General features: G+C 42.4%; 1 protein-coding gene across 1 annotated transcript in view; it reads left to right on the forward strand.

Annotated features, from left to right (window-relative positions):
* The window catches only part of znf407 (zinc finger protein 407), a 147,990-nt gene that overhangs the window by 63,933 nt on the left and 57,236 nt on the right, over window positions 1–26,821 (forward strand). The window contains exons 5-6 of the mRNA XM_053433083.1: window positions 800–874; window positions 23,518–23,684. Coding sequence (XP_053289058.1) covers window positions 800–874; window positions 23,518–23,684 — 242 coding nt within the window. The remainder of the gene's footprint in view (window positions 1–799; window positions 875–23,517; window positions 23,685–26,821) is intronic.

Here is a 26,821-nt window from a genome sequence, read left to right on the forward strand (position 1 = left end):
ACAATGACGAGCTTCACTTTTACTTGAGGTACTCTGTTTTGTGTATTTAAATACACACTATTACAGAGATTATCTACCGGAATCTATCGTTCTCTTTTGAAACAAAAGGGTTTTCTTACATATACTTACTATTTATTTAAGATTGAGATCACTCATTAGGTCCTTTAAGACATGCACCAAACTCTTGATAATCATCTGGAATGATCAGGTGGGGCTGTATGTGAGAACGCAAATGTCCGGGTCAGAGACTCCAGATGTTCTCCAGAGTTTCACCTGCCAGCCCTCCTATGTCTGACGGAGCCCATGTGAGAAAACAGTGGGATTATGTCTGAGGAATTTACAGCAAGCGAGTGGGAGTTTTGATGATGTTTCTAACTCACAACAGAACCAAACAAAAAAAGTACAAAAATATTGCAAACATTTCACAATCTAAAAGTAGAGCTGTTCAGGTAGAATACACAAATGAACATGTCAATTTGGAAAGGCAGGATTCAAGAGTTTTGGGTGATACATGTCGATGCTGATGATGATGATGTGCTATAAACAAACTTCTGAATTCTGCAGCGGACTTCATACGTAGTGTCCCGCCTCCTGCATGCTGCGTCTCCCCTCGCCAGAGCGCTTTCTGTTGTTGTGAACACATCTGACCATACCATCTGCCCTTTGCATTCTTTATATGTGAAAGGCAAAGTCCAATCTTCAAGAGTTCATGGCGGAAAATGGCTGTAGAGTTTAATCAGCATTGCAAAGTTTGAAAGTGCTCTTTGGTCAACTCTTTTCTTCCGTGTGTGTTTTGTAGATGGGCCTTTGTGATGAAGAAACACCTCAGCACACACCTACTGGGAAAGCATGGAGTCGGGCAGCCTAAAGAGAGGTAAATGTGACACACAGCGCTCTGCATATCCTAATCTGCTTTTCTGATGTTTTTTTTTTTTTACTTTGGCAGAACATACCTGATTGTTAATATTTGCATGCAATACCAAAGAGAGAGCCAAGACCAAGCATGTGTCTGACTTCTACTCAGCAAATCTTGTCAGTGAAATTATTTCTAGCACACTCACATATATGAAAGGGAGAATTAGATTCAGATCTGTTGCCCTATCCTGGATCCTGACTGTCAAGTATCTCAGCATTTATATTTCAGGAGACTAAATTGAGAGATACAGCGGGCAATTAATTCAGGATTTTGGAAGATGATTTGACTCCTACAACCCCTATGGAGGTCTGCAAGCTTTTAAAGCAACAAAAAAAAAAAAAGTCCTCACAGTTAAATTTCAAGTTATATATAACTCTAGATCCTCCCTTTCCCTAATGAGTTAAATGGCTTTCACTCATTCTGTCTGTCTCGCTCGCTTGCTTACATCCCTTTTTTCTGTCAAACTTTGTCTGCCTCCCTCCCTCATCTTACTTTCGGCTCTCCCTCTTGAATTAAGGATGAATGATGTTTCTTTTACCATTTTTGTCTGCGCATGTGAGCGTGTGTGTTTCTGTGTATGTGTAATGTCTCCCGCTTGCCCCTGTCTATCAGAGGCAGAGCCCTGCTGTCAGTGCTTGTGTATGTGTATATTCGCGTGTGAAAAGGAAAGATGAGGAGATGAAGTTGTGAAGCCCCCCCCCCCCCACCCTGACAAGCCAAAACGAGACGTTAAACACCTCTCAATCTGTCAAGCTAGCCTCTAAAATAGAAACAGACCCGCTTTTTCATTACTCCGCAACCAAATTGATACTTTTGACAACATGTGGTATTAAATATGACAAGTGGCTTCAGATATTGAAGAAAGCGGCCCCGACCAGATGCCTCTCCATCTCGCAGACATTATCAGCTAAATTCCTACTGTCAGCTGTTCATCTGGATTAGATGGAAACAAATCCTCATATCCTCAAATGCTTAGAGCCTCTGTTTCATCCACATTTCTGTTATTGTAACCTTTATTTATCCAGGGACAGCTGACACAGCTCCATGCAACTCTTAGGCAACATTATAATTGATACTCACAGCTACATACTGGCTGTTCTGATCTGTTAACCAACCAGTGCAACCAACGTCCTCTGTAGTTTACTATTAGTCTGACTGACTGTTTTGGCTTTCGTGCTGTAGTAGAGATTACATTTATCTCTTTGAATGAGCAAATATTTCTCCTGTTAACAGTTGATAAAAACTTTAAAGTTAGAAAAAAGTAAAAAAATAGGACAACAATTAAGATTGAGAGAAACTCAAACAATTGTGATTACTAATAAAGAAAAGAAAGGAGTGTCAACAGGCCAACAGACAAATCCTGGTGTAGGGTGGAAGCTTCCATCAGCGTCATGTGGCACAGTAGAAACACTGGGATCTATGTTAAGGATTTAACATCTACATTTTCTACAAGTACAATATGTCCATGCAAATCCTGCAGAATATGTCTCACACTGGTTAAAAATGTGTTTAATGGTAGTTTGCATAGTTCTAATACAGCTCAATGTGTTTCCACCTGCGTATCACGATAGACTGTTTTAGCTCCTCAGACAAGAAAAAAACACAAAGTTAAACCCACTTGCCTCTGCTCCATGAAAACAATTACACATTTCCTTTTTCTCTATTAAATCCTTATGCGGCATGCTGACAATGCTACCCAGGGACTGCTAAAGACCAATGTCTGCCTTCAGTGTTCCTCTGATCCCTTGCTGGCTACACTCTGCAAATGCTTCCTGTTTCTATTTCCATTTTCACTTTGTCATGTGTTTCAGATTTTTTTTGTATCTCATATGATTACAATGCAAGAAATAGTGAATTACAAGTTTGTTGCTTATAACTAAGCCGGTGATGGTAAGACAAGAGCTGTACAACTACACTGATGAAAAGTTGTCTAAAAACTAAGTTCATTTGATTGTTTTATGACTGAATAAATGTCACATTCAGACAGATACACTTCATCTGACAGAGGAAAAGATTACAGATCATGATCCACCCAAACATTTTGATGTCGCCTAGCAGCCACCATAAATTTGGAAGTTTGAAAACACATCTCATCTGGTAAAATGTTTTTTAACTAAACCAGTAAAAGCACATATTTTAGTCTAAACAAGTTAGAAGAGGAATCCTTTATTGTCAGAGTATTTTACATTTCCAAGAAATCTGTGAGCACTGAACAATGTAAGTAAGTAAAGTTTATTTAATGTTGCAGCTTTCACAAAACAATTCACAAAGTGCTTCACAAAAGCACAGTTGTTAAAATTAAACAATGAAATAATCAGACAAAGCATTCATACGCATTACAAAACAGTTTGGAAAGGCCAGTTATATTTGAGGGTGTCCAAAGAGACAATAGGAAGGGCATTTCATTGTGTGGGAACCACGTTCGAGGGACAATAATAATGGGCAGTGATGGGTTTGTTTCCTTGCTCAGTGGCACTGCCCCCGTGGATGTTGAGGGTGGGAGGAAATGCTTCTCATTAACTCCCCTCCCATATGTCCTCTTGCTGGTCCAGGGACTTGGTCCCAGGCCCCATTTCTCTTAACTGTGGGCCGAGCTGCTGCCTCATCATCTCTAAAACGTCACATTTTTGACGATGACTATGACAACACTTGGATTTAATTGAATATTCAGTTAAATTTTCCATATGTTACAGCATCACACTCTCAGAGCCCCTTTGTGCTCTTGACTTTTGTAACTGAACTTGGCAACACACTCAAGGTCATACGGAACACACACACACACACACACACACACACACACACACACACACACACACACACACACACACACATACATTCACATATAAGCACACTGGGCATGAATGGAGCTGTAAGGTTTGTGTTACCTGATAGTGTTGAGAGCAGTGTGTGTTCAGTCACTCTGCTCCGCTCAGCCTTTATGCCACATTAGATAATCACACACACTCACACAAACACACACACACACACACACACACACACCTACAGTTGCATACAGTTACGTTTATGCACATGAACACACAAACTGTATATTCACACTGTTGCAAACAACACTCAAAAGCTCATTCTTTCATCCATGTTTTTGTCTTTCTGCCCCCCCCCACACTAATTTCTTCACATTTAAACATGCACCTACACACACACACGCACATGCAGAAGCACGCACTCACACACATACCCCCTCTTAGAGGTAGGACGGCCACAAGGTTTGTTCTATTTAAACCTGTAAAACACGGTGTCATCATTTTTTCTGACAGTCCTGCAGACAGAATTTATCTCATCATTAATTAACCATCATATTTCCAACACAGTGCAGCTTAATTAGCACAAGGTCAGTAGGGAGGGCTTATTAAGTGGAACAAATTTGGGCAAGTGTAAGAGAGGAGGCAGAGGACGGAGGGAGGAAGGAGGGAAAGGAGGGGAAAGAAAGAGAGAGCGAGGATGGATGACAAAGAGATAGACCGAGAGAAGAGATGAAAAAAGGGAGGAATGGAAAAAAGGGAGGAAGTTTGTGTGTGTATGAGAGGTTTGGTCGGACATGACAGTGCTGGCTCAATGATTGATAACCGCACTGGTTTTGAAAGCCCAGAACTGGAGACTTGGATGATGGCTGTGGGAGAAAGAGAGGGAGGGAAAGGATTGCCAAACGTGTGAATGTGTGCGCATGTGTGTGCGTGTTTCTGCGTAAAGGGGGGGTATCTGAACCAGCAACTAGGGACCAGTGAGGGTGGGTTGAGAGGCGGCGGGGGCTGTTGGGGGGAGCCAATTGCAAACATATGCTGGCTGGCAGGCGGTGGAGAGATGGATTGCAGTGGGACAGTGTCAGAGAGGCAGTTTCATCACCATCTCTACGGCCCTGTTCACCTGGTATTTTTAGAACGCTGGGGAGATCTGTTAGTCAAAGGAAGAGAGCAGGAGGAAGAAACCTGACTTCCCGTAGGTAACACCAGGCTCCATTTATCCAAATCCATCTGGGGCCTCAAATGCCAAGTCGTTTTGGTTGGGTATCTGTGTGGAGGACGAAATCCCACCCATATATGCTTCAAAAGGCTCATAGTGCTGATAATGTTTAATGCAACTATTCTATTTTTAGTTGATTGGCTTAAACCTGGAGGAATCTGCCCCCATTTGACCTTTCTAAAGTAGTTAAGGGCAGCGGGAAGCTGCATTGCATGCAGTGACTTAGCCAAAGGGCGGATTATTCATTTTTGAAACATTAAAGTAAAGAAGTGACAATGTATGGTAAAAATAACAGTGTACACAAACACACTGTGGCAACTGAAGTTAAATGCAGCACTTCCCTTTGGTCACAAACCCGGACATTTTCTTGTCATATTGAGTCAGCTCTGAGCTTACACTGTATTCTTTTTATTGTTAAAGGAAACCCTCAGAAATCACAGGAAGACCATGTTAAAAACACATCATGTATTTAAGTATTTTCATATGACAGAAAACGTGTTTAGTCGATAACTTTTTATTGTTATTCAGTGTCTCATTTGAATCCCTTCCCATTAATGCTTTACTGGGACGTGATGGTCGACGCTGGTCAGAGCTGACTTTAAATAAAAGGCTAATATTAGCCTCAATGTATCGCTCTAACCCCAGCGGGGGAAGAGGAGGAAGAGGAGTCTGAGGGGGAGGATGGGTGTGATGACAGACTCCAACTATCTGACAGGTTCTGGGTGAGAGAGAGAGAGAGAGAGAGAGAGAGAGAGAGAAGGGGAGAATAAGGGAGAAAGAGAGAGGGAGAGACTGTTGTAAAGTGACACAACTGGGTCTTTGTCTCAGTCACACCACCACTCCTCACTGCAGGCACTGAGCGGAGATGAGGGCTTTTGTCCTTTTGTCTGCCTGCGTGTGTGTGTATGCGCTCACACATTTACACTATAAACCTGCTTGTGTGTGCTGTCTCACTGTAACGGATTGTAGTGATCTGAAAATGCTTTTTATTGTAACATTTTGCATTACAGCCCAAACTGATAACAAGAAGTTGTTACTTTTGTTGTCACCCACTTGTAATAACACCAAGTTGAATCGTTGCTGTTCCTTGGCGCATTTTCATCTGAATATATATAATCTCTGTTATTCCGTTAATGGATGCAGGGTCCGAGCACACCTAGCGGGAAAAATGGTAGTAAAGTCTCCAGAATCTATCAAAAGTATTCCCACTAGTTAAATTTTATTGATGTTGATTGATTGTTGAACATGAAAGCTGCTCATTCTCAAGAGAACGATGGCGTTATCTTGATTATAAAACAAAGAAAGGATGTGACCGAGTGTGGCGTTAACAAGTACAGCATGTGCCCCTGAGGAGAACATGGAATAAATTGTGTGTCTCTGCTTTTGAGAAACACTTTTCCAATATGACTGCCTCTTCTCTAAAATGATTGGTGTGAACGTGCGTGAGTGTGTCAAGGTCAGAAGAAAAATGTTGTCTTTATACCTTCTCCATCGTCTAAAAAGATTTCAGATGTTTCACCAATTTAGTTTTTATCTCAAGACTTTAATCTATGTGTGTTAGTATTATAACCTGTGTGTGTGTGTGTGTGTGTGTGTGTGTGTGTGTGTGTGTGTGTGTGTCTGTGTCTGTGTGTGTGTGTGTGTGTGTGTGTTATGTATTGATGCTGTGTGGCGTGAAGGCACACAGAACCTACAGTCACCTAAACCAACACTTGAGCTACAAGGGAGTGGCTCAGGCACGTGATTGACAGCAGCGACCTTGCCTCAATTGCTTGTAATTAGTTCTTTAAAAGCAGGGCGCCAAAAGACAACTGAACTGTCTCACACACCTGTTTTCATAGGTAATTGTTAAAACGCCTGCCATTTTCACGCTTGTAATAATAAACTCCTTGAACTAATACACTCATCACTCTTGAAACAGGAGTGCTGACAGGCCAGAAGAAAGATATATTTGTTTAAAGTCGGCGGAGGGAAAGCGTGATACAGGCAGCTGAGGAGAATGTTTTCAGTGTTTGGGAGATGTCTAATTGCGAAAGTCTGCTCACGGTTTTTAAGTCGTATTTCAGAATACAACATTACTGTATGTCTGAGCCAAGTAAGCGGGTGTTAAAATCCCTCAGAAGAAAACAGAAAACCAGGTGAAGAGGCATGAGCGCCGATCCAGAAATAGGCAGCATGATGCATGAAGCGCAGGTGTGATGACTCACAAAATGAAGACAGGGATATTCACAGCATTAGTTATTACATGAGTGCAGCACGAAGAGTCCAGGGTATTATCAGTCTTTGAGAGAAGATGCTCCCTGTAGATTGAAACACCATCATAGGTGCCGTGACTTTATATGTTTACTAGCTTTATTCTTCGAGAAATGTTTTCGTATTTTTTTATTAATTTTTAGTGTAGTCAAGATTTTGTGCAGTTAACTAACATCTTCGTCATCCACGCTTACAAAACACGGCTCACTATTTGGGCATGTTCACACAACAGAATTGATTTGTACGTTGCTGCGGTCGCTCGCTCGACAGTGCCAGGGGCTGAGCTCGGCCGAGCGGGCATCTGGCTCTGCAGCGCCTGGCTCTGGGCTTGCTGCCGCGACCCAGCATGCCGTGCAGCGCGGCCATATTGCCCCAGCACCAAGGGCCGGGACCGTCCAGGCTGGACGCTGAGAGCGGGAGCGGAAGAGCCCTGCCTGGAGCCAGCATGGTGGCAATATGGACCACAAGGAGCAGGCAGGGGTCAAGTCACACGAATACTGTGAGCCTGTGAGAGTGTGTGTGTGTATGTGTGAGAGAGAGAGTGAGAGAGAGAGAGAAATAGAGTTAGCAGGGCGATAGGGAGATAAAGAGTAGATAAAGACAACCCCTAATTCATTAAAATAAATCCTTTCCCTTAATTATTGATAATGAATCTACTCTTTAATCTTTCTCTTTCTTCCTTCCCTTATCTGCCTGTGTCAGCACTTTGTCTCCCCAGCTTGGTGTTGGGTGGTAAGGTCTCGTTTTCAGCCACCCAAGGGCAGCAGTCAAATCAAACTTACTGCAACAACGTAGAGAGAAACTGTCTGTCTGGCACCGAGGCAGGATCACGTTATAACCGCTGACCAACACACACCAGTGATCAATGCTGTGTTGTAGTCTCAGCGCCACATCAGCACACTGATTTTGTGCGCTTTTTGCACTCGAGGAGCTCAATTTCCCAGAGGTCCCCGGTGCAGCACACCTAGGACCTGGTGTTGGTAGCGGCAAGGCCTCAGCGACCCCTAGCTCACCTTTGTGTTTGCTGGCTGCATGTTTGAACAGGAGCCAGCGGACAGCGCCTCACTGTTTACCCTATTCAATATTTCATGGAGAACGAACACTCACAGAATGAGGGATCGCGTTAATATTGCTGTTAAGATTAAGCGATAATTAAAATTTGTTAGTTTAAAAGCCATCGCAGTCTATAAAAGTTTGATTACTGGAAAATTAGGTGCATTAAGTTTTTATGGGTTGGCCTGTGCTATCGCTTGGGAACAATTTTTATGCACTAGTCATGGGCATATGGTGCAGAATTTTGTGTGCGTGTGTGTGTGTGTGTGTGTGTGTGTCTGTGTGTGTGGATAGGGCGGAGTGAGCAAAGGATGTTGGTTCTCTGAAAAGCTGACACACTTTATTCTAAAATCTCCACCCTTGTGGTCTTGCTGATTATTAGTTAAGTCACAGGACCACCACTGCTTGGGAGCCACAACTGTGACAAAATGACTATTATAAATCTGGGCCTGTGTCTTGGTGTAGAGAGGTCAAAGGTCACGTATCGTACATCCAAGCTACTTTATGGCCATCTCATTTCACCAGTGATGTCACATCAGCTGTCCGGACTATGCATTGTTGTCGGTTACTTTAACACCAGGCTCTCTGTTGCAGGGTGCAGCGAGGTCCTATTGGCTCCTATTACTAATAATAATGTTAGTTAGCAGCCGACAGCTCGTCCCAGAGTTGGAAACCACTCGTCATGTCAGAGAAACATGACCTTGACTTGTGGAATAAATCTGCAGCAGTGGTTAGTCTTCCCATAACAGCATCTACCTCATCTCAGCAGTGCGGCTCCAACAGTCCCTCCAGCTTTTTGAAGTTTTTCTTTCCCTAAGAATGATGTCACCCACCGCTGAAGCCCAACTGACATTACTCAAGCAGACAAGAATGGAGAATGTGCACAGTTCACCTTCATATTCATTTCACATCCTGTGGCACAAAACCAGGCAGTTATACAGTGACACAATTGTGCAGCTAACTGTTGACAGTGGTTGGACATTATGCACAGTGGGACTGTGGAAAAACTGGGCTGGAGCCAGCCTGTTTTTCTTCTCTATTGAAACATCAGACTGTCATGGCAGAAATGGATGTTGCCAGGCATCACTAATGAACCAATTAATCAATGAATTAGCTGAGCAGCGATTAAATTAATGCGAGCTGGACTGGCAAGCGGCGGTCGTGGATATATCCTGGGGAAGGTGATTAACACACACACAAGACAGGCAGCGATCAACAAGGCCGCTATTAAGCTGGACAACTTCCTGAACTTTTCTCTTTTTAGCTAAATATAGCAACACTTAATTCATTTTATGTATTTGTGGACTGGAGAGGTATTATCATATCTTCCCTTGCAGCTGCACAGAGATGCTAATATACTGTGGAGCTATGTTTTCAAAAGAGATTGACATTTGTGTTTTACTTAAAGTGTCTTATTTTTCAGTTATACCTGCCAGTCTCTGAAAACAGATATAACCTGTGTATTCTAAATGGCTCTCTATACAGGCTGTTGTAAAATAACTAATAAATATAGTATATTTTAATATTTCACAGATTAATCGTGTTATAAAATACTTGCACAGTCACATTTGACAACACCATTGTTTAATTTGTATTTACCAACCAAAAGCCCCCCATTTAAGTCAAAATGCTATTCAACATATTATAAAATGATTACAAAAACCCATAAAAATAAAACATTTCTTAAACAATATTATGTTTAAATAAATATGCAAAATATGTGTTCACAGGACTGAGATCATACATGATTAAAATATTAGTTAATTTATCATATATTAACTTATAAGTTTTTTTGAATGTAAGTAAAAAAAGCATCAAATCATTACAGATTTCCTTCATTTTGTATAATTACTGGTCAAATGAATGACTCTGAAATAAATCCAGAAATTGTAATTTTACTGGAGAGCATCAGATCACTGCTCCAGACTCAGTCAATCAATTCACTTCCATGGATTACGTAAATGAAACATCACTCTTTGCTTTCTGTTGTTTTTGATGGGTTTGGTCACATGTGTAGGACAACACCCCCAACACCCCCACAGCAGGGCCCATGCAGTGGACAGTCCTGAGCAGGCTCTTGGGGCCCTTTAGGGGCCCGCAAGGAGTCTTGATCGAAATTAGAGACAGCCTCTGGTCACTTCACAATGAGTCACTGGAAATGATTGCAGTTAGACAATGAAAAAGGATTGCAGCTGTAAGTTTAGGTTTCATTTTCAACACTGTCATCTCTTCATGTGCACATAGTTGACCAATACATCACCAGATCATCAATAACCGCACCCCCTTAGGAACCCATGGGACGGGTTTTTTATAAGATGGGTGTCCATGAGGCGTACCATTAGCTCGAACTGTTTCCGGAGAGCACTTTGTGTGGATGTGTGTGTTTAGCATCCAACAATGCAGAACTCATTATAATCAGCTCGGTGTGGGCCGTTGGTCCTGCACTGTACCATATCATCCCTCAACATCCAGACTCTCCGGCCCCCCAACACTCTACTTGAGCTGAGATGTTATAGCTGGGGTGGGGGGGTTGGGTGTTGTAGGGGCTCCCTTGATTATGTGACATCCTCCGGAAGACCGCTGGAGTTGTTTCCTCCATTACTTAGAGGGGGGGGGGGGAGAGGCCTTTTCACTATTGAGACTGTCACTCTCAATTTGGGCTAACGGTAAGCATGCACAAGGCCTCCTGGATACCACGCCCTACCCCTCCCACCTGCTCTCCGCCCCTCAGCCGCCACACACACACACACTCCCATGCCACCCCAGCCTCCTCTCCCACTGCAGCGGATCGTTGTGGTGACAGTTTGATTAGATCATCAATCGTGGCCGTTAACAGCGGTTTTCCTGAGCACCTGGACCGGCAGGTCACAGCTGGCTCTGAGCTACCGCTGTCCCCCTGACCCAGAGCTATGTGTGTGTGTGTGTGTGTGTGTGTGTCTGAGTGTGGGTGTGTGTATTTATGTGGAAGTCTGCTCGCCGACACACCGTTGCTCATACACTGCGATTATTTTTGTGTGTGTTAGCAAGAGCGGCTCTTTGCACTGTAATTGTGAACTTTCAAGTGCATTTGTGTGTTGCACAGGGTGATGTGTATGTCCATGTGTGTGGCAAACATGGCGATATTTGTCTTCACCTATACATGTCCCGGCACAATGCACTGTATATATACAGTTTATGTTGTGTGCGGGCCTTTGTAAGCGTGTGTGTGATTTGGAAATGACATCACACCTTCATTTTAACGTCCACTGCCCTTTCTTCAGAGGCCTTTAGAGCCACCACATCATTTCTAATATGCTTTTTGTATGATCTGATAGGATAAATCACTTATAATTGTGTTAAGTCTTAACAATAACACATGTAAGGAAGCCTTCTAGAGAATGGCAGTGACAGGAGAACATATAAAGACGTATGCTCAGAGAATGCAAGAATATAAAGAGGACACTTCTGTATCATATGTGTTCCCTGTGTGTTCCCTAGCAGATACAGGCACTTTACAGAGTGTATAGTCCAGGGTTTGCAGATACACAGATACCAGTTTGTAGCAGTTAAGGCTATTCATCTATAACCCCACACACACACACCTTTACCGTAGCTACGACACAGTGCACTTTACAAACACACACATACATAAATTCACCTGCTTCCGCGCGTTGTCTTCGGTGGCTGTATCATGTTCCTCATCGTTCTGGTAAAGCAGTTAAATTTATGGGCTAACAATAATGGGACAAAGTGTGTGTCTCGTTGCGATTCCTCAGGTATTCCATGATTAAATAAACGTCCCCGGTCTTTTCATAAAGCTTGTTTATAGCAGCGTGGCACCATATGCTACTGCTTCCACCCCACGCACCCATCTCTTCTCCCTCACTCTCTCCCTCTCTCTGTTTAATTCTATCTCTTTCTCTTTGTCTCTCTCTCTCTCTCTCTCCGTTTCTCTTCATGCTTCATACACTGCCCTACACCGCCTCTACCAGATGCAGGGTAACCATTATTTTGCGACTGAGTCGTGATGGAGAAGCTAAAGTTGCGAATTAACATGTAAAAGCCATTACAGTGTGATGATGAAATCCATCTGAACCGTTCATAGGAGCTACTTAGTAAATTGTCTGCGCTGTAATGGCACAACAGTAACAATATGATTCTGTCTTATCAACTCTAGGGTCTGTTCACTTCTCCTCTTTTATGTAGAAACTCAGATTTGACTCATTTGTTGGATCATTTTGAGTTTCTGCTTCCTACACCGTTGGTCAGAGTCATGTAAATTAATTTCAATCCTCTGCCTTCCATATCTAGTCATCAAATGGTTATAAATACTTAAGATTGCCCCATTTTTTGTATTATTTTATCTATTGATAAAAAAAGCGTATGCAGCCTTGATAAACCATAATTTTGTGATGTTGTTATTATATAAAAATGATGAGGTTATTTTCTGAGAAATAGACGAAAAACTTGCAGTGCTAAAGAAAGAAAAGAAAAAAGATCCTGGATCTGCCCTCTGATACAGATCTGCACCAAGGTTTAATGGCTTCTTACTTTGGTCATCTCCCCCTTAACAACAATTAATGGAGTATTGTCTGCTTAATCCTGCTCACAAACAAATAAACAAACAAATAAAGCACTATTATTTGTAATGTATTATCTATCTGTCTTTCTCTTAAAACATAGTGTTCTTCAACATCCAGGTAAACCAAATAAGATGGAAAATAACTTTTGTAAAAGCTTTAGTTACTACTTTAATTAAAACTAATGAAAAAAAACAACAGTAACTTCATTGTTTATTCAAGCAAATTCATAATCCCAATCTAAATGATAATTTTCTCGAAATTATGCATTTGTTTGTGAAACTTAAAGCTGTTGCTCAGACATTGTCTTTGTCCAAAGAGTCAGTTGCTCTGTGACTCTAGGCCGTCTTGACAGCACATAGAGAGTAAGAAGATGGTAGTAATTAATTCTGTGTGTGTTTGTGTGTCAATGGATAGAAGCAGAAACAAGAGTTTCTACAAAGAAAAGTCAGAAAAGCAATTAACTTCTTCAGCCAGGACATGGCAGTAAACACATGTGATTGTTCACTTTATTGTCTTGCTTGATTCTGTCGTGGTAGGAGACCAAACACACACAGACAGAGACTGGCTTTGTGTACTATAGACTTTTGTTGTGATTATTAATGGCCATTCCACATTAACCTCGCCACGCTAATATCCTCGACAATGGTCCAAATCACCTGAGTGATGCGGACGATAGAGGCGGCGGCCCTGCCCCTGCCCCCCCCCCCCCATTCAGCCAATGCAGCTACCCCACCATCCCTTCTTCAAATGACCAAGATTAATGAAACCTCTGCCGTTTTTAATTAGCACGGTTGCAGTCATCAATTACGTCTGCCCCACCCCAAATACAAATATTGTTATATTTGCAGGAAAAATTCTTGATTTATTTCGTTGTGGTGGCCAGAGGAGTGAGATGAATGGCCTCCCATCATGGTCATTTGCAGGAATGAGGAGGAGGAGAAGAGAAGGGAGAGTAAAATGGGGGGTGGGGGTAATAAGATCACTAAAGGGTTGGTGCTGGGGTTGTGTCGCACATCCAGTACAGTAGAGGACGTGGAACGGGAAAGCCGAGTCCACAGGGGAAAGAGCAGTCTGGGTCTCAGTGTCCCTGTGCAGGGATCTGGCTGCAACTATCCACCAACTTAATTAGACTTTCCCTGAACCCAGAGCTGCATGATACCAGATTTTCTGGAGCTGATGTGGGTGGCAGGTTATAGGTTATTTAGTTCAACTACTCAACCAATCAAAGTGCAACGTTAACCTTGTTATAGAGCATGTGCAACATTTGCTTTTGTCTTCCTTATTGGTGCCTTTTCCTTGAGGAGACTTGCACAGTATTTCTGCAAACTTTTTATTTGCAGAGTTTTAGTACATTTGTATGTGTTGAAGCACTCAATGTTGAGTCCACAGCTCTGAACCCACCTATAATACCACACTCTACATTCTCCCATTTGCTTTTTTTTTTTTTCCGGCAGGCAGTTTTCTGTCAAGTGTACCCCTTACTGATGTTGTATTGGATTGTAACTTTTATTTATTATTTTTATGATGATTGATTCAGTGTTTCTTGCTCGCATCGTTCTGAGTAATGGATGTTAGGACTCGTGAGCTGGATCCGTACAAATCCCAAAGGGTCCCGTCTTGTGATTGTTACTTGAACACAAAGAACCATGTGTGTGAGAACATATTTAAAGCTGACATTTTCCTCTCGCTGGCTTTGATGGACCGTTTACAACAGTATTGGCAGACAGGTTGGGGTTTGCTGGCTCAATCTTGTGCCATGGACACAACATCCCTCATTACAGCCGATGCACTGAGCAAGGGCACTTTATCCATATAGACAGGTGTTGAGAATGAGACGGCATTAGCGAAATAATGTGCTACAACTTAATGTGTTTGTCCTTGTGGCGAGACAGAGGGCCTGTGCCAGATCCTTTTGTCTTTACTGCTTTTCTAACTCTGCAACCTTTGTGTTTGGAGGATTGTCTCCAAATGTCTCCCGTGTTACTGAATGCAAACCCGACTGGTTTTAATCCTGCCTGATCCAGCTTGTCTAGATACAACGCAGTAAAGTAAGACAAAAGGAACATTGCATATACAATATTTGTATACAATTTTAGTTTTTAATGTCTCTGCTGCATTTGTCACAAGCCGAGTCTAGATTTGTTTTTCTAATAGTAGCATTCTGGTATGTATTGAGTTATGAAGAAAAATAAACTCTCCTAGAATCAGTTATTTAAAAGGAGAAAAGAAGAGGCAATAGTTGACTTGTTCATAAATGATTAGCCCTTTGCAGCTTCTTTCCGCAGCTCCTTGTGTTTGTTAATATCTGACAAAGACGTGCTGTAATAATAGTGTGCGTACACACGCTGCTTTATGACTTGAAGATGTGCATGGTTCCTTTCTGTGGTCTGGGAGTTTGGGTGTTTATGCTGCGGTGAGCCACCAGCCATTTCACTTGTGCTGGCAGCGCACACACACACACACAAACACACACACACACACACACACACACACACATATTTTATACCCCTACTGCCACCGCCATCGCCTGCCCACTGACTCCAGATAGAAGGGTGGGAAACATCTTGAATATTTTATGAAGCTTGGGAACTCCACCTCTGTCTTCCCCACCCTGAACCAATGCTGCTATGTCCTGCAGTGTGCACACACACACACAAACCTACACACACATACACACACAAAACAGAAATAATGTTTTAAATGCAATCATTGTCAGGCCCAAACAATGTCATTTATCAAGGGAGCATTTGGGACTGTATAATAAGTTTCACATTATTAATACAATTTTTCATCCTCTGTCAAGCCTATCTGATTTATGGCACGTGTGTGATCTAAGGTGATCATTGAATTACAATTCCAGTAATAAGAGAGAGAATGGACCCAGTCTTTTACTTCTGCCCACTGAAGCACACACTCGTATACACCACATAGACACACAAACACATGCACCCGCACAAAAAAACTGGATAATCAGCCTCTAGTTGTAATATTCAGCATTTACACAAAACATACAACAAAAAGTCACAGCCACACTATCTGTGTTGCAACTTAAACCAGTCATACCATGGAGGAAATTTGCTAAATATTTGCGAGTTAAACCAATATGCCAGCTTCCTAAATTCGGCGCGGTAGTGGAGAGAGGCTGAAAGAAACAAATGAACCCAGGCCCCTGTTAATTAGATAAGGGACATAGCTCATTATTCTAAAATGATGCTGGGACCAACAGAGTAAATATGAGAGGCCTGTTAGGGGCTTGGTATTGGGACGGGGATGCATGTCGTTACAGGGCCGAATGATTTACAACTAGAAGCTCTTTAATGTATAAACTGTACCTTTTATTAAGTGGCTGTCGTTACGGTCACTGGCTCAGTCATTTCCCTTTGTGTCTAATCAAAATCCATATCCAGACCCCAGCCGCTCCAGATGGGAGAGAAAACGGAGCGGGAATGTTAGCGTTCCCTTCCCACGGCCACCTCCACCTACGCCCCCAGTCTCGGCTCACATTCAGCAAACCCTACCAGAGAGATGTTTATGATGCAGATAATATAATCTAACAAACAACAGCAACAGCAAATAAACAAATGGAAATGTGAAATTCTTTTGAGGTAATTAAATAACAAAGACAGACTCCTATCATAACATTTGGATCCAGTTTTAACAAGTAGTTGTGCTATTAGCAATGTTGTTTTTTTCCCTCCACTTTATCAGATTAACTTGTTGTTGAGAATCCGCTGATCGGCGTCATACATCATCCTGTTTGATTTCTGTTTAGAGTGAATTTGGGGAAGCCGCTAATTGGATTGTGAGAGTGTAGCCCCGGTTAAAGATGGTAAACAGCGGAGCAGACTTGTCCCCCAACTCTCAGCCCCACAGGCTTCTGAGACGCCAGCTCTCCTCAGGATCGCCACAATTTATGACACATTTTCTCTGTATTCTTAAAAGATAATTAGGTTTATCACCCATTTTTTCCCCCATCGCCCCCCTTCCTTCCCTTTTGTGTACCTGAGAGCGCACAATTGCAGCATAAAAACAGAAATATTTCTGCAGCACAGCAGCGCTGGCAGGTGAGCCTAATGAAATTCTAGGAGTGTAATTTGATTTACGAGGTGCTAATGCGGCCTGATATTAGAGAGAAAAAGCTCTGATATGGCTGCCTTGTGCTGTATTTAAGGCCTATCAGAAGCCTGATAAAGAGCATCCTGTCTTCTGCACTGCGGCTGAGTTATTGTTGCAGATATTCATATTGATAGTAATTCTTACGGACGCAATTTAGTGCCGGCAATATATAAATATGGAGATAATAGTTAATTTTTGTGGCTGCTCAGATTGCGATGCTTTAAATTCAAGACTTACAAAAAAAACGTTGCGCTGTGAAGCATCTGGACACTTTTTAAAGTGCCAGTGAAAGGATGGTGTGGGAGGGGGGGAGAAAGGCCTTTGACCGAACCATGTCACATAAATCAGATTTCCAGTTCTTTTTAGCGTCTGCTAATTTGCGCAAGAAGCGTTTTGGTTCTCTTGATTTGTAGTCTTCCAGTTGAAATGTTTTGATTAACAGTCTGAAATCTGTAAAACTTACTGTGCTTTTAAATTAACTGACTTTGAGAAAAAGACATCACAGTAGTGCACACATGCCCACAGTGAAATAGATCATTTTCTGGGTTTTGTTCAAAACCATGTTGTTTCATTCTCTTGCAGACAATACTTCTTGTAATTTAAGGCTGTGCATGTAAGTTTGTGTGTGTCTGCGTCTGAGTATGCGTCTCTGTGTGTGTGTGTGTGTGCACCCTTCCCAGGCTCACATTTAGGTTTGTGTATTTCAAAGTGTGTTTGGTACTATTGAGCTATGGCTCATAATAAAACAGGCAATAACAGGGCCACCACAGAGGGACATGGCCTTTGTGACTCCCTGCTCCCCCTTCGCTCCCCTCTCCCCTCCGTGCCACCTCCTTCTCCTCGTGGTCTCTCCCCAACCCCCTAAGTTATGGGCTGAATAACAGCACAACAATATTAAGATAACATTTCCTGATTGTTTGTCAGGCAGGAGGCTCCTTCACCCCGCTTTCATCACGTCCACCGTGTTCATTAAATTGACAATTTGTATTTGCCCTACAGCGGGATAAACAGGAGCTTATCTGATGGGCCTGGTCTTTTATTATTTATTTCATTATCTTTTTTTTCCTCTCCTCCTCCTCCTCCTCCTCCTGCTCCTTTTTCTCCCGGGATTGAAGGTAAACATAAATCAGCAGCAGCATCTCTGTTGCGTGCCATTGTTTATATTGCAGTCATATGCAGGAGCAGTCCTCTCAGAGGAGGTTCATCTACAATACTCTGCAGACACATGTGGCCTCTTCATGGAGGTTTTAGTTGTTGTTTTGTGTGACATGCTGGCTGCACACTCCTGCAGGTCTCAGTATGATAAAACTCGATAGATATTTCACTTTAAAATGCCCTTATGCTGGGATAATTCTCTGACTGGTTCCTGGGAGATTCTGCTCCTTTTTCTTGCCGCAGAGTTTGTGCTGTTGTCCTATCTCCTGCATCGGGCCAGAAATTGTTGTCTTCATTTGTTTGAATGTTAAACAAGCACCACCCGCAAAGCTGATGTGAGTAGCCACAGCCCACAATGACTACAGCGCTTTCCGAAGCATTTCTCCTGCGCACTGTGAGCGATGATGTTGCTCAGTTCGATATCTTAGCCGCGGAACAAGCCTGTCGTCGGTCGACATTCTGCACGCAAACGAAAAATAACGAAGCCAGCGGCCTTACTTAGGAAACAGTTGTCCCAGAAATTTAATCTTTTCCCCATTTTTTACCCAACAACCCCCCTCTAATCAGGTTTCAATTGACTGCCATTGAAGGAAGAGCCTCTGCTCAGACACATACTCTATAGGTCCGAGCTCAGTCAGACACCATTTAAGGCTTACTCAGTCTTCCTCCCAATATCTTGGAGAGCTCAGGGCCAAATGATTTAATCTTCATTCAGCTAATTTAGTCTGGATTTAAGCTGCCGGGTTGTCGAAGTGCAGAGTGATGGAGTCTGAAAACAGGATGAGAGGGAAAGGCAGAGTAGGAGAAAACGGAAGGAAGAAGGAAGGGAAGCGGAGCACGAGAGAGATAAAGATAGAGCGATGGAGGGAAAAAGAGAGAGATGAGGGAGGAGGAGGAGGAGGGGGGGGCTGAAGATGATGATCCATCCTGACCCTAGTGAATGCTGTCATGTTCCTCCCTCTAGGTAATCTCTCTCACTCACTTGCTATTTTGCATGTGAAAATGCTCTCCTGACAGTTGCATATCAGATAAATTTTCTCTCTTTTTACCCCCCTCGCCCATCTCCCCCCTCTTCTCCCTTCACCAAATAAACAACAGTCTTCACTTTGAAGTTGTCTGTTTGTGTCAGTTTGGCTTGAGGCGAGAGTCGGCCTCTCTCCCTCTTTTCTGTCTTTGTGTTGCAGCGTGAGAGCATCGGCGGATTGCTTCCTCTCACACCAACCGGCCAACACGACAAGGAAACCAAGAGAACGAATTCTTAGCTGTCTTAAAAACAGCTAACACAATTAATTCACCAAGTTAAAAATGCTCTGTGTGTAGCACTAACCTGGTTTCCTTCAGGAGGAACCGGGGCGTCTGTTTGGTTTATGAAAACATCTTTTTTTTGTGATTTGCAGATTTAGAGATCAAGTTATTGAGATTCTTAATCATACAAACTGACCTATTTAATCAAATTCTTACTCATAATTCGTCCAGAGCACACGATTACAGTTCATACTATCAGCACACGCTCTGCAAGGTCCCAGACAACAAGCAGCACCTCACCACTTGGGGGTGACAGTGAGTGTGTGGTAATGAGTCAGGTCCTTTTTTTCCACCTCCTGTTAGAGGTACAGTAACTCCTCCTTAGGGATTTTATATCACAATTAAGGTCAGTGTGGCCTGTGATGTTCTGACAGTAGCCCTATATGCCTGAACTGATGACAGGATCACACCACAGTATAGATATGGTAATGAGTGACAGTATAGACACAGTAGCATGCAGCTCTCTGAACGTACAGGCAAAAGACCCACCTGGGTCTCTGAACAAATCAGCACAGGGTGTCAATCATGTCCCTTTGCTGCGTGATCAGAAGAGCAGGGAAGGCGGGAAAGGGAGGAGTAGAGCGAGGGAGGATATGGAGGGATGCAGGAGGAAGAAAAGCAGAGAACTAATGACTGGACGTAGGACTTGCTCACACAGTTACAGATGTTTATCAGCGCTGTGGCCTCCAGCTGATCAGAAGTAAACAGTCGTGCTGCAGAGGAGCTGTCTATGGCAAGTGTGATTCTCTGTGTATTCTAAGTGTTTTTATGTTCATACAATTTACAACAGTTTTAAAAGGCCTTTCCAGAATGCAGCAACTTAACACCTCAACCAACAACAATTTAAATAGTGAACTACTTAAAATATCAGAACTAAAAGTACAAGAGCTTGTTACTTAAACACAATGGAGAAAGTATCCACACACTGGGATCACAGCTCCCTGAAGCTTTGTTAGCAATGCTCTCTCCCAACACTTGTGTCTTAAGGGAAATGCACAGGGGAAATTAGTGACTACAGGGTTGCAGTTAATGGTTGTTTTCATTGAATATAATGTTTATATTCTTGATGAACTGATCAAGCATTTTGGGCAGTGGTGGCTGAGGAGGTGTAGAGCAGGTCGCCCTCAAAGCAGGAGGTTCGTAGTTCAATCCCCGGCTCCTCCATTCAGCTTGCCAAAGTAACCTTGGGTGAGACACTGAACCTGCTGCATATAGATGCAATGAATGTGTGAGTAAATGTGTGAATGGAAAAACTGTTCTGTAAACGGTTTGAGTGCTCATTAAGATTAGAAAACCTCTATATAATTACAAACCATCTATAATTTTAAATATTGTGCATTTTGTAAAAAAGAAATGCCATCACATTTCTCAGAGCCTTCTTAAAATGGTCGATGCTTAACCCAAATACTTTAATTTTACCAAAACAGTGGATACCAGTGCATGATCATGTTTGTGCAGGTAGCTACACTTCAAAAAATCCTAACCACGGTTCAGTTTGATCCAGACTGAGACCACCTGTTTTGGTCGGACTAAATATTGATGCGTTCGTCCGAAAGTAACTAAGGCTCCGTTCACACCTGCTGTTTTGGTTTGGACTAAACAGAAAGGTCTGAACCATCACCTGTCTTACAAGCCTCTTGTCTTTTCTTGACTTGCCATCATTCCTTTGCTGCATTGAAATCACTATCATCACTTTTGCTTCATTACATAGAATAACAAATCACAGCCACATGCCTACTGTGTACTTTAAAAATCCTAAATTCCTTTTTTTCGGCAACATTTTCTGTATTTATGGAGGTTGTTCAGTTGCTTTTAAATTCAGGTCTAGGAAGCATGATATAAAGTGTTCAGGTTTAAATTGGCAGACCTCTGTGTCTCTCCATCTTTCCTTTATACACATGCATAAACAAGCACATTTGCTCCATCTCTCTCTGTCTGTCTCTCTCTCTGTCTCTCTCTCTCTCTCTCTCTCTCTCTCTCTCTCTCTCTCTCTCTCTCTCTCTCTCTCCCTCCCCCTTCTCTCTTACCGCCTTCCTTTGGTGTGTTTTGCATGGTGCCTGGCTGTTTAGAGGCAGTATGCATATGTATGGGCGGGACGGTGGATCGTGACGGGATCTGACATGCCGGGACAAGATCAAAGCGCTCCATCTGATCCCATAAAAACAGACGCAAACCCTCCTCTCATCCTTACAAAACCCCCACTGATAGTCAACTCTGCCAGCCCTGACTCCTCCATCTTCTCTCCTCTCCTCCTGCCTTCCCTTTCTCCCTTGTTTTTCTCTATCCCAGCATGCCGCATGCCCACGTCAAGGCCTGCCTGCCTGCCTGCCTGGCTCTGCGATTACACCCTGTGATAAACAATGGCCCGTTTAGCTCATAAAGCAGGAGTGTTGTGCATAATGTTTACAATAAAAGATAGCATCTCTTCACTCATCTTATTTACCTCTCCCACGGTGGCATGGGCGACGGGCTGTTTCTATAAATACCGCTGGGAGGAAGGAAGGGAAAGGAAATACAGATGCAGACTTACATCTGTTGGTCAAATAAATTCTGTGCCAAGTCAGTTGATGAGGACGAGAGGAAAACAGAGATGTTTAAATATGCATTTGAGCTTAGAGCCAGGTGATAAAGGCGCCATTTCAAAGCTGCTCCATCCTTCCCTGTAAGTGAGCTTAAAATGTCCTCTCAACTTGTTGGGGGACGACATGCATATCACATTTAGATTTATCTTTATGGAACATATAGATTGATATGGAAGCCGGGACACATTTTCCTCTCCGTCTCTCCCGCTCTCTACCTCCCCATCTTTAATTCCATCGTTTGTCCCCTTTTCCCTCCCTCCCCTCACATTCTCTTTTGCAACCACCCCCCTCCTCCCCCTCTTTCCAGTAAGGAAGATGTATGAGTTTGAATTATTGATTCAGACACATGCTACATGCTGCTTGGAGTCATTATTTGTTCAGGTGAGTGTCATGCTGCTCGCTATGAAACAGATACCACAGGGATTAAGCGACACAATCAGGACTTAAAGACAGCTGCCCTCCCTAAAATAACATGGCCCTCGCTGCAAGACGAATGCTCCCCAAAACCCGACTTCATTTGTTTATGACTCGCACATTAGTCATTCTGTGCCTAAATTATAGCGCAGGGGTAAAGATTAATTCAAGCACAGGCTTTCTTTCCATTGTTTTGTTTTTTCTACCTCGGTGTGTCTCTTGAAGTCTAATAACACAGCAGATGGATATAGGTGCATACATCCTACACATAGATAAAAAAACAACTTGCTTTTGTTGCGTTGTAGGCGTTGGCATGGAGAATTAGACAGATGTCCAGAGTAAAGAAAGAACGGAATGCATATTTACTTCTCTCCTCTGATAATCAGAAGAGGCTTGTAGCATCGTACAACTAAACAAAAAACACCACACATGACAATTCATGTTTTTGCATTTATTGGATTGATACTGACTATGTAAAGCAGTGTCAGCACTGATGTTGCTGATGGGAGCGTAAATGAGAAGGACGCGTTTGAAGAGATGTTAAGATGGTGGAAGGAAGCTTATGAGAGGAGTGAGGGGTAAAATGTTGCAAACTGTTCATTGAGCCCTGGCTAAGTGGTTGGGGACACTGGACAGGTGAACTCTATTCTTCCCATTGGCCCTGCGGGTTGTGTGTGTGTGTTTGTGTGTGAGGACTGTAACAGAATTTCTCTAGTCCTCTGGGCCCTGGTGCAAAGCAGAGAATAAATGGTGGAGGTGGCAGGCCAGGACAGAAAAATCAATGCCTGCTTATACAGACATGACACACCAGCAGCCAACTGCCTTGTGTGTGTGTGTGTGTGTGTGTGTGTGTGTGTGTGTGTGTGTGTGTGTGTGTGTGTGTGTGTGTGTGTGTGTGTGTGTGTGTGTGTGTGTGTGTGTGTGTGTGTGTGTGTGTGTGTGTGTGTGTGTGTGTGTTCATGTGCGAGAGAGTGAGTGAGTGGGGGCGTAGATGTACAGCCCGCAATCATACAGCCCTGTGCTCTGTGGCTGTGAGCGTTCGTACCCAGCAACCTCCATTTCCTTTCTCACAGGGTAGATTTTCTAGCATTTTATGTCAGCTTTGGGATCAGTAAATAACTCTTCTTTTTTTTTTTCCTCCTCCTCATTCCTCTCTGCCTCTCTTCTTCTCCTCCTCCTGCAGGAAGTTTGAATGTGAGTTGTGTGAGCGCACCTTCAGTGAAAAATGGGCCCTGAACAACCACAGGAAACTGCACAGTGGGGAGAAGCCGTACAAGTGCGGCTGGCCGTCCTGCCACTACGCCTTCCTCAACCTGTCGGCCATGAAGGACCACTACAGGACACACACCGGTGAGAATAGCAACCTCCATCGTGAACCATTAATGCTCCACGCCTACACAAACACACCGACAGACTCTCAACATGCAAAATTAGTTCAATTTGCTTTTTACAGGCAAAGCAGTGTTTGTATGAGTTGAGGACAAAGGGTTAGTTATTTAGCAAGAAACACTAAACTTGGACCAGACAGAATGTACTTCTTCATTCGTCTATAGCTGCAGTGTATTTAACAAAATTAAGTTTATGTGTTAACTGTGAAAATCTCACATTAATTATGAATCTTCACAGCTTTGTTTGGAATAAATATACACGCGTTTTTGGCTGATAGCAGCCATGACTTGTCCATCTGTACAGATTTTCAACATCCAGAGAAAGTCATGAACTAGTTCTTGGCATTTTTGCAGACACTCTTGTTCTATGGTTAAGCCATGGTTACCTCCCAATAGGACCGTTGCTGTTGAATGATAATACTTCAGCCAAATATATTTTAATAGAGACTGTGAGAAGCCAAAAGGAGGAAAGGACTGAAAAGTTTTTCAAATTTCGTCTTTGTTATGTGTTTTTGTTTGGCCATCCTTCACACTTAAAGCGTTGATTAATGCCGAAATTAAGGATTTGTATTCATCCCAATTCCAATGGATTGTGATGTGTATTTCCAGACTACATCCATACAACGACATTTCATTTTTAAAAGGGCATTTTCAAACTAAAGCTAAAAGAATGTGTCTGTCCACACAAGGGTTTTGACTGTATATCATTTTTAATTACCATCCATACTAACACGCCTGAAAACGCATCTCACGTGACCGCACACGTACACATGGTATGTGTGTGCTTTTGTAAACAGGAGATGCTCATCTTCTACTCATGTAAGCAGTTAAATCATTGTAAAAAGCTGAATTTAACTGCACAACAGCTGTGAGCAAAGACAACACACTCAGCAATGCTTGTAATTGTTTTATCCATGTTGCATTCTACAATGGTAGCCAAAGCTAATACCGATTTGTTTTCTCCAAAAGGAGGTCATGTGATAGGAGCCTAACGAATCAGGTTATGTTGTGATCGATTAGACCCAATCAGCAGTTTCTAAATGTTTTCATTATGGAGACTAGGAAAAGAGGGCCAGCTCCGTTTCAAACTTCTCCATTTTAACAAATCTTTATCCGTAGCAGAGTTAATGAGTTTTCAAACAAAAACGTATTAGTGTGGATGTAGCCAGAGTCTGTTCATCACATCCATCCTGGAAAGTGTTTCATCGAAACCTGTCAAGCTCGGTTATCCACTCTGATGCGAAATGGAGGATAAGAAAGTTTTAATGTATTTTCATTTGTGACGTCAGTTCATTCACACATTGACATTGTCAAAAAAGGAGAACCATTAAGTAGATAATTAAAAAGAGAAATGTTCTACTGATTTAAAACTATGGGATTTCCAAGCTGAGTTTTTATTTCACAAATATATTTATATGATTAATGTATTGAGCAGTGCAGAAGCACATACATACATTATGGTGATGTGATAATCACCGGCTGCAGTTTACCCTCTTTCTTTTTTTGTCACTGTGACACTGGTTCCAACGCAAAATGCTGGATAAGAGCAGAAATCAAATGAAAAGAGAAAACATTTTTTCACCTTTGAAATCATTTTTTTCAATTTTGTATAATTTTTTTTTATATAAGCTGCACTTTCTTTCTTACCCCATCCTTCCCATTAATTTATATATGTACAGTAGAGTACACTGTGGGACTGTTCTGAGTTTTTGTACTTTCTAAAAACTTAGGATAGACAGATGGTGCGGTGGGCGGTGGGAGGATACTGTCTTGAATAATAGCCCCTCGATAGGAGCCCAAGTCAGCCTCTTTGAAAGTGTCTTTATGCTGCAGCCCAGCAGTTTCCCCTCGGCCTCAGTAATGTCCCACACACAGCTCCTTGATGCCCTTTTAAGTCAATGACAGAAGCAGCAGCAGCCAGTGGCCTGACAGCCTGACTGAGCGCTTGCAGGAGAGCCCTCCATCCGTCACGGGTGCCTGCTGCGTGTGTGTGTTTGCGTGTGTGTGTGTAAGTGTGGGACTTGCTGGATGTTATTTTAAATGTGTTTTAACAGTGATGTAACGTCAAGGCACCACTGACATAATTAGACGTTTTATTTTCATTTGTTTCCAGCACTCATCATTCCCCATCAGGCGACTGGCGTCAGGCTGTCACCTACCTGTCACCTGGAAAGGTGTGAGGTGGCGTGGTGATGGGGGTGGTGGTGGTGTTTTGTGTGTATGTGTCTCAGACTTGAAGAGAGCAAAGAAGTGATTGAGATGGAAAAAGAATGTGATTGAATAAGAGAGCTAGAAAGATCAAGGGTGACCAAGTATGAACATTGGAAAATGGGAGAATTAAGATTAAACCTGAACCAACCCCATTTTCCTGAGCGACAAGACCTGACTTGATTAGCAAGACCAAAAACAGCTAACACAATTTACTCTGTTGAGACCTCCGACATTCCTTATCCAGTTGCAGTCCTCGCAGAGTGTGTCAGCTACTGCTATACACTCATTGAGACCTGACACACATGTTATCTGCATGTTTATGATCTGTTCAAAGGTTATAAACCAGCTTCTACATGGCATAAAGACGCAATTTTAACTATGGAGTGGTATATATAAAGTTGAACTATTCTTGTACCGTAGCAGGAAGTATGACTGAAGAGTGTGTGCCGGAGCCAAGTATAGTGATACACAGAGATCTGGCTGAAAAAGTCACTTGCTGAAGTCTTGACTGATTTGGTTTTGTCATGCGTGTGTAATTGGTTTATAATCCTATAAAGTAACCGTTCTAATCCCTCAAAACAATGCACCAAAAATACAGCCAATTTCCAGTCTTTTTTCATCCATTCATCTTTATTAAGGACACAGCTCATGAGGGGTTCACAGCACAAAAAAAAACAAGTGGTTCCACATTCTACACAATAACATTGCTGAATTCAGTATAGAGTAAATGCTTTGCGTTCAGTTTTCAGCAATATCCGTTAAATGTCCATAACATTTAATGACTTTTTATTAATCCCAAAAATATGAAAAGTCTAACGGATACATAATATAAAACAAATATAGAGTTTAATAAAAATGTTATATCTAGTTTATAATAATATGGTTTCT

Source organism: Pleuronectes platessa, chromosome 10, assembly GCF_947347685.1.
Source record: "Pleuronectes platessa chromosome 10, fPlePla1.1, whole genome shotgun sequence".
In the NCBI taxonomy this organism is placed as follows: domain Eukaryota; kingdom Metazoa; phylum Chordata; class Actinopteri; order Pleuronectiformes; family Pleuronectidae; genus Pleuronectes; species Pleuronectes platessa.